The sequence below is a fragment of the Crocodylus siamensis genome, chromosome 7, assembly GCF_052110815.1.
Source record: "Crocodylus siamensis isolate JL-2025a chromosome 7, ASM5211081v1, whole genome shotgun sequence".
In the NCBI taxonomy this organism is placed as follows: domain Eukaryota; kingdom Metazoa; phylum Chordata; order Crocodylia; family Crocodylidae; genus Crocodylus; species Crocodylus siamensis.
Window position 1 is genome coordinate 86,487,876 of NC_143401.1, and position 8,562 is coordinate 86,496,437.

The window sequence follows — 8,562 nt, forward strand, 5'->3', positions numbered from 1 at the left end:
AACATGCATTGCCACTGCTACTTATCTCATGAGCACCAACTTTGCTAAGTGGTTGAATACTATAGCTGAACGGTGAACATCATCATGAATTCATGCATACATATATTACATACATACATAATGCAGATTACAAAGACTTAAGAGGTAACTAGGCCTTCTCTAGCTACTCATTGACTGGCAGTTGTCCAGCTGCTTTGCACTGTCTGATACTGTAAAACAGCTGGATGGGGGAGGAACTGAAATTTTACCTATTTTTTTATTTTAAGTTCACACTGACCATTGTGGAGCATAAGTGTTTACATTGTATAAGGTTATGAGCAAACAGCAGTTGGGGAAGTATCTCCATTTCTCAACTCTGTATGATAATTCCAATAACAATAACATGAAGATTCATGATGGATTGAGTATTATGACAAAAAGCAGGCAAGGGACTAGGCACTGGTTGGCTCAGGTGAATATGGATTTTGCCCCAGTTTTTCCTGTGCAGATGCTTAGGGGTTGGTTCACTTGGAGACCACGCCTGCGGGAAGTGAAAGCTCCATTGCCAAGGGTCATAAGACTGATGTGAACCCAAATGTGGAAGTATTCTGTTCTTTTTCCTCGTGGTGTTTTGGTCCTTATTTCTAGTTATACACTTCATTTGTGCAGAATTCATGTACAGCACGTCCCCACTGTTTTTGGAGAAGGTGGGGCATGTGTTAAAGCAATGAGGAACATATGTCCCCTGTCAGCTTTCCATAAGGGAGGGGGAGGAAATGGAAATGACAATTTCACTTCAGTGCAATTGCCAGTGAATGTGTCAGGGGCTGCTGCAATACTTGTTTTGTAAATGGAGCCTGCTTATATCGGGGTGCCTTTTTCTGACCAAAGTATGAAATCAAATTTTTGTAAAAAGAGATCAATCGATCTTGGCCCAGTTTAAATGCAATGATGACCGTTTCCATGCCAATTACAATATAGAGGGAAAAAAACAAGAAAAAGTTGGGATGTTGCAGGTGAATGTCTCCAAACCCAATGGTTGTCAAGGTGATGAAGCAAAAATAAAATGCTTCCTCAAAATTCATTTTCTCCCAATTTGGAAGAATAGCTGCTGCACAGGAGATGTATGCAAAGACAATCAGTGCCATTAAAATGATGGGCACATCTAGCTTTTCCAGTTCTTTTCCTATTTTGTCAAAGTTGTCAATGACATGGCTCATCATCTTTCTCCTATCTAGTTCAGGACATGAACTCCATCTTTCAAGTTTTTTATTTACTGGTGGTGCAAGGTATTGATTTTCTCTGGCAATTAGCATTTCAAATATTTCGGCATTGCGGCATTGCTGTGACTTCTTTATGACAGAGGATTGACTTTTCAGCACTTCTGTGATACTCAGGGGTTCGTGGATCACTATTCTGTGTTTCATAAGTAGCGACATCCCATCTTTGGTGTCCCTGTTTTTCTTGCAGCACAGTTTGCAGGTTAGAATTTTTGACTGAAGTTTTCTGAATTCATTGTAAGACTTGGACAAGATAGTTGCCAGGATGTCTCCCATGTCAGTCAGAACCAAGAACATCAGAGGGATGCCAAAAAAAGCATATAACATACACAAGTATTTCCCAAGCTTTGTTATAGGGTAGGTATGGCCATAACCTAAAAGAAACCAAAAACAAAACCAGAAAATAGGACATTGTGATTTATTTTGCATTCAAATAACTGAACTTCTGGTGCTGTTCATGTTAAGGAGTTATTTTTAGTCAACCTTTTTGTAGTCAAAATTAACATCCGTTTCAAGCCTTTAAAATACACTTTAAAACATTTGAGACAGAAGAAACACTAGCACTTCTAACAGAGCAGTCTTGTTATATATGGGAAGCTAGTTAGTCTTGTTGAATGCTGGTATGTCTGTTGGACTGAAGGCGAAATGGCCCAGCAGTTGGGGTTAGTTGAGAAGAGATTGGCTGTTTTCAAAGCAACAAGACTAGTCATTACTTCTGGGATCCTCAGCAGAGAAGCTTGAACCCATGAGGATGTGAATTCTTTTGTATAAGCTGGACTTGAGCTGTCATGGAAGGGCTCAGAGTATAAATGTGACATAGCCATGGGATTGCTGCCCAGCCCAAGCCACAGGAGCTCTGAGGAAGTGTGACAAGCAATTTCAGATTCAGATTTCAGATTTTCTTAAGTTCCTGACCACTCAGTCTGGTCCGTTTTACTGGACAGTGACAGAGCAAGTGCAGAGTGGTTTTCTTCATATTCTTTCTGAAAGTGTATATGCACAATCCATAGCGCTTGTGGTGACCCGAAAACAGTTTGGACTCCATTTACGAATTACCATGTAAGAGTAGAACAGCAGCCCAAGACTCCTCGAGCTTTGAGAAAGTTCAGATCTGAATCTACAGCTAGTAACAGGCATTGCATTTGTTCCTGTATAAGTTGTGCAGGGGGTGGTATGCCAGGATTGGCATGTAAACACGATGACCTTCTAATCAGAGTTTAGTAAGCAGATGAATGCAATGCTGCTTTTCTGCCATTGATTCAATGATGTAATCCCAAGGTAACTGTACAGACATACTTTGCTGTATCCTGGGATAACCTGTTGCTACCTCTAACTTGGGAAACTATTTTAAGATTTAACCCAAGACAAACATGGATGTCTGTGGCTAAAAACAGGCATTGGATTTCTCCTGGGATAAAGCCTTTTATTCAGGGACTGTACAGACATGCAAGCCCATTGTCCCACTTTAAGTATCCATGAAGTATTCAAGATAACACTTCACCCCCAACCTCCAGACTGTGGGGGTGTAATTTAATTGCCATTCAAGCAGCTCATGTATATGACTGTCCCACACCTGTTTTAATGCCAGTCAAAACCAGTGAGAGACAATTTGACCCAGGATAAACCTTACCTCGGTAGCCTGAATGATTGTCCTTTGTCCCAGGATTAATTGGGTTATCCCAGGATAAATGTGCCATCTATTTGTAGCCCAAATGTTGCACTTGGCACACTTCTGTGCAACAGGTTGGTACAAGGAATCATAATACCATGAAATTTGTGACTCAAGATCATTACTGAATGGCATTGCAAAGTACATGGTCTGTGACTGTCTACAGTTTGGTAGATCAAGCTTTGATGGCAAGTGTTGTATAGATATACAGACAGTGGTAGGGCTGGGCTTTCAGGAACACAGATTCAGGAATTGAGCATACATGAAAAAAAGAAGTAACTGGAAAATAATAATTTTATTCTCTACAGATCTGAAGTGCATAAATATCAACTGTAACAAATGCAGAATTATTGCCAGTCATTCTCTGTGATTTGAACATTATCAATAAAAAAAAAATGGTAGTAGAGAATATACTGCCATAAATTAAATTAGGACATAACGCTCCTTTCCTGTCGCTATGCCATTGCTTTTTCGGTGTGAAGCTAAAACCCAAAGTTAATGCATTTCCATTAGAGGAAACTATCAGATAAATTGTATTAAAGTTTTAATGGCAGTGCTCCTCAGCCTCCACCAGTTTAAAGGGTTGGGCACTTTTTTTTTTGGTTGGCGGGGGGCATCATTCATTTGCTTTTCAATGAATTCGGTCCTCTTCCTTTGTTAATATTTTATCTTTTGGGAAGATTTTAGGCCCATTTTTGTCATAATTAAACCAAATGCTTTCTCTTCCATTTCTTCCTTTTAATTCATACAGATGAAAATGCCTCTCCTACATTGCAGGTCTTCTAACAGTTACCAAAATTTCCAGTAAGAACAAATATACAGGAGCTGCTATAAAGTAGCAGCTAGTTAAAAAAAAATCTTTGCCTTCCAAAAGATCCAGAGAAACACATGTGCTTTGCAGTTTCCTGTAAAGGCTGACAGATATGGGCTATTTAGGAACAAGCATGTTGGGGGTTTAAGAAACTGTGGTTTCTTGGGCCTAAGGGCACAGACAGATGTGACAATGTTTGCCTGATCTGGCCACAAAGCGGTCTATTGCTGTGACCAAACGAAAGTACACGGCTGCAGACTGCTTTAAAAATGGCTAGTTGGGTGAAAATCTGAACCCTTCTTGCATGAGGGGTCAGATAAAGGTGTTTCAAAACAGAGCCTCTTCTGTAACTTGTGTCTGCATCGTCTCCCAGCCTCAAGCTGTTTTCAGAACGGGAAGGGGCAGAGGGAGTCCTAGGCGGCGGGAGGCCGGACTAACAGGGCTTAATCCCCCCCAAACTGGGCCAGGAACAGTGGCTCCAGTGTCATTGCCACCACAGCACCACACCCAGCACCCCTGTCGCTTGCTCCTCCACTGCTGTGCACACAGCACCAGCACACACCAGCCCCAGAACAGCCCAGCCTCCCCAAATAATATCTTCTAGAGCTGCTTATGGAAGGAGTTTGGTCTGGGGGGTTTTCAGCGCCTGGAGGGTGGGTAAGAATGTACTAATTTCAACCAATATTTTTTTCAAATCCAAGATGAAATGTCTGGACAGAAACAGAGAGGTAAAGAGAGCCCGCACTCAAATAGCCATGAGACCCAGATAAGTCCTTGGTATGCCATTTTTTTCATCATAAGTGACTCTTAATGCTATTTAACTGGTTGGGGATGGATGTCTCACGGTCTCTCCTATTGCAGCTGTTCTAGTTTATTTATATAAACATTGGAGCAGGGACGTGGGTCTCCTAACCACTATAATTACAGCATCCAATAATATTTAGTTGTGCATAGTAGAACAGCTCCAAGAAGTATTAACAGAGAGATCCCTTACGCACAAAATAGCCATCAGGCTGGTGATGGTCAGGTTGTTCCCAGACAGACTGAGGGTCCAAGCAATCACCTAAGATGAGAGAGATGTGAGATTCAGATCCTTCCTCTGAATCAAACAGAGCCGAGGCGTGGAACCTGGTCCCAACTTGATTTTCTGGGACAGAGCACACTCTAACTAGTGTTTTCTTTTTTTTTTTTTTTAACAAAGCTTTGAAGGATCTTAGGTTCACCCCAATGCCGAAGAAAATTGTTTTTGATACACTGAAACTTTTTGCAGGGCAGGAAAACCATTTCCCACCCAGCTCTAATTCTTCATGAATGGTTAGCTTTGTGGTGGGCTAGTCACGGCCTGTGCTGGTGAATATGTGAAAACTCTTATTAAGAAGAATAACAGTAGCATTAGGCACTGGCATGGAAAGTAGCTTTAAGTGCTGTTGAAAGAGCAGGAACGAGGCAAACATTTTTGTTCATATCCAACTCGCCCATCTAAATCTGGAGCCAAATCAAAAAATTTCAGCAGTGCTTTGAGGAAACTTGATTAGCCATTATGCATCCACGTTCCCAAAGTAGAGATTGTTACCTTACATTTTACATAGATATAGAAGAACTTAAAAAAATCTCCTAAGCTGTGAACTAGCTGTGAACTTTAACATGACATATGTTATATGCATAACTTCCTCTATTTGGAAGGCAGCACCCAGCACAATTCACAGCAGCGGGAGGACAAGGAGACACTTTGGCCCAAGACAGCAACATACTCTTGTACTATAATACGAGTTTTATTAAATTGTTATACCTTGTATGCCCACAACTGAGTATTTAATTAGCAAATGCGATTGCTGTCACTCAGATGTGCGCCCAAGATGCATCAGAGAATGTTTGCAGAGTCCCCGCTGAACAAGTTAACCTGCATCTCTCAATCCCTGCCCTCCCTCCCCCTGCTTCAGTGAATTCACTGCATGAAGTACCTGAGATAAATGAAGGAAAAACAATGGATTCGGTAAGATGTACTTTACCTCAGAACTTACCCACTGTTGTGAATACAGTACAGCAGAAGAACAGAGACCCCAGGAAGGACCATTGTTCTTTTGGATTGGCAAACCATTCTGATCTAGCATCCTTGAGCAGAGGAACAGTTTTGTTCTTAAACAGCTCCTTAACTTCTGACCAGTTTTCTGCATACGCTATTAAAATGAGATGCGGTTATTGCTTAAAGTCTGTGGACCAGATCGTCAGACACTGCAGATCAGCATACTTCCATCAGTCAGACTACATCCACTGATGAGCTGGCTCCGTTATTTATTAAGGAAATATTCTCTTTCTCTCACACGTGCACGTGCATGCACGTACGTACACACACACATTTAAGTTGGATCAGACCAATACCTTTCAGGAATAAACTTTAGAGAACAGACAGGTTTGGTCAAAGAAAAACAAACTGTAACATAACATTTAGGACAGAGAAACTGAGCGGGCTAGTTAGAAAAAAAGGGAGTAAAAGATTTACCAAAGAGAAAATAAAGACAAGGTTTGTTATTGTCTTCCGGGCTCTCCAGCTCTTTTCAGTTAGGCACCTGCTGGATGCTAAGTTTTACAACTGACTCCCAGCAAATTTAATCTTCTGACTGGGCAGCTGAACAGGAAAATGAAGAAGTGCAGCCAGCCAGCCAGATCTTTTACTCAAAACAGTTTCACAACTTATCGGAAAGTGAAGAGTAAAATCTCTTGCATGTTACTGCCTGAGCCCATGGCCGACCACTGGATCAATACCTTCCCCTGGCACTATCTCAAGCAGCCACTCCAATAGCCTGGCCAGAGCCCCCCAAGGAATGACAAGGTCAAACGGTTATAAACTTCTGCAGAATCGTTTCAGGCTGGACATAAGGAAGAACTTCTTTCCTGTCTGAGCTCCCAAGGTCTGGAATAGACTGCCGCCAGAGGTGGTTCAAGCATCTACTTCAAATGCCTTCAGGAGAAACCTGTATGTTTTTCTTGCCGGGGTCCTATGACCCCAGCTGACTTCCTGCCCCTGGGGCAGGCGGCTGGACTCAGTGATCTTCTGAGGTCCCTTCCAGCCCTAATGTCTATGAAATCTATGAAAACTATGACTGGCATCTTTTGATTGCGACTTATCCCTCTCACTCCTCCCCTAATAAAGGTCATTTCCAAAGTGGATTAACTTAAATCAAAAAAAGACCTCTTATTGTGGAATTGGAGAATCCCCCAGGTGCTTGCGCTGGGATAACTAAGCGTACACAAGTCCTTATGACCAGTCGTGCAAGCTCTCTTCTTGTTCTACTGTAGGCAATGGGTAGGTGTCGCCCACCCAGCCCCTGTCCAGCAAAACAACCTTCCCGCTTCACATTATATTCCCTATTGTGAGATGACTGTTCTTCACAGAGTGATTATGAGCCAGCTTTTATTTGAGTCTGAACTGCGTTTATATTTTGCTGTGTTGAGCTGTAGACAGACCTCCCATTCCTAGCTGACCTGTTGGGACAAAGAAAACCCTTTAAAATATCTAGGCACTCTCAGCTGTTCCATAGCTTTGGGGTAACGTTTACCCTTGATAATGATGGGAGCAGAAAGGGAAGAAGAAAGCAAGCACCACAAAAACCTCTGCAAATATTCACACACACAGGGACTGTGGAAGTCTTCAATCTGGAAATCATAATTAGAGAAGCTAAGCAAATAAACCGAATCCCTGTCTAAACATTTCAGGAAAGCTGCTTCCAGGCTTGACTTTCGTTAGCCTGTGCATAAATACTTCAAGCTAAGAGGTCTCATTTTGCAAGGGAATTAGTAAGATCCAGTACAGTTAAGTCCTTTATCTATGACAGCACTTACCTGATAAATTTTGTGAGATGTTCCACAGACTGTGCATAAAATCTTCGTATTCTTTACTCTCAGTGATCTTCCTGTTCCCCTCAATGTGAGAGAACATGACAGCCCCCAGCAAAGCATAGATCACTAGAGAAGAGAGGAAGCAGGCATGAGGAAACACTGCCCAAAACAATCTTGTGCATGACCTTTTATTTTGCCGGGGGGGAGATGTTCGTTCCATCCCTTAAGGCTCTTCTTGGAAAAAGCCAGCCACGGCTTTCAGGAACAAGTGTGCGGACAAGAGAGCTTTTGCTGCTGAGTGAAGCCTCTTGGCTGTAGGAAGCAAGGATTTCTCTGCTTCAAGCCTTCAGATTCCAGGACTTTATACTTGAAGGCTTTGTTACAGTCCCAATGGTTCCTTAAAAAGAGCCCATGCCTAATCAAATCTGTAAGTATCTATCTGGTGATAATACATCACACTGTAGCATTGCATTACTATTGATCACTTAGAGCTGTAATGTGCCGCTGTATGTTTCTACCGGAGTCGACTGATGTTTAAAGTTTCTTGTTCCGAGCTCCCACGTCAGCTTCCCACTGACACAGCAGAAAAGAAATGTCCCAGGAACAAACAAAGATACACAGTGTAGATAATGGATTTGGACAAAACAGTCCCCCAGGGAACCCATGGGGAAACTGATAATCTATCAGATGAAAGATAGGGCTGGGACACAACCATTTTACTAATGGTCATTCCCTCGGGGCCTCGCAAGAATTTTGTCTGCCCTACAGATGTATTATATAGCTGCCTCTGTGCCACATTTTATTTTTTATTTTTTAATTTAATTGTAGAGGATTTTCTCAGCCAGGACTAAATGCATGAAGTCCTTGCCCAGTTCTCACTCAGCCTACATTTAAGCAAAACTCTCGGACTTTGATGAGTAAGATCTGAGTTAGGACTTCAGAATTTGGGCGCACGGAGCATCCAGTTGCAAAACTAACATGCTTTT

At 42.0% G+C, this 8,562-nt stretch overlaps 1 protein-coding gene across 1 annotated transcript; it reads right to left on the reverse strand.

Annotated features, from left to right (window-relative positions):
* Nucleotides 1-770: 770 nt before the first annotated feature.
* KCNK18 (potassium two pore domain channel subfamily K member 18) lies at nt 771-7,796 on the reverse strand. Its single transcript, XM_090058733.1, has 3 exons — nt 7,580-7,796; nt 5,761-5,907; nt 771-1,633 (listed from the first exon to the last, which is right to left on the reverse strand). The coding sequence occupies exons 1-3, from the start codon at nt 7,794-7,796 to the stop codon at nt 771-773; spliced, it is 1,227 nt and encodes a 408-aa protein (XP_089914859.1).
* Between the last annotated feature and the right edge of the window lie 766 nt (nt 7,797-8,562).

What these genes read in the sequence shown, in the direction of transcription:
- KCNK18 (XM_090058733.1), bottom strand. Translation starts at nt 7,796, where the DNA reads ATGGAACGAACATCTCCCCCCCGGCAAAATAAAAGGTCATGCACAAGA. An exon ending in CATCTCACAAAATTTATCAG is followed by an intron (nt 5,908 to 7,579) that starts GTAAGTGCTGTC and finishes TAGCGTATGCAG; the next exon opens with AAAACTGGTCAGAAGTTAAG. An exon ending in TACTGTATTCACAACAGTGG is followed by an intron (nt 1,634 to 5,760) that starts GTAAGTTCTGAG and finishes GGTTTCTTTTAG; the next exon opens with GTTATGGCCATACCTACCCT.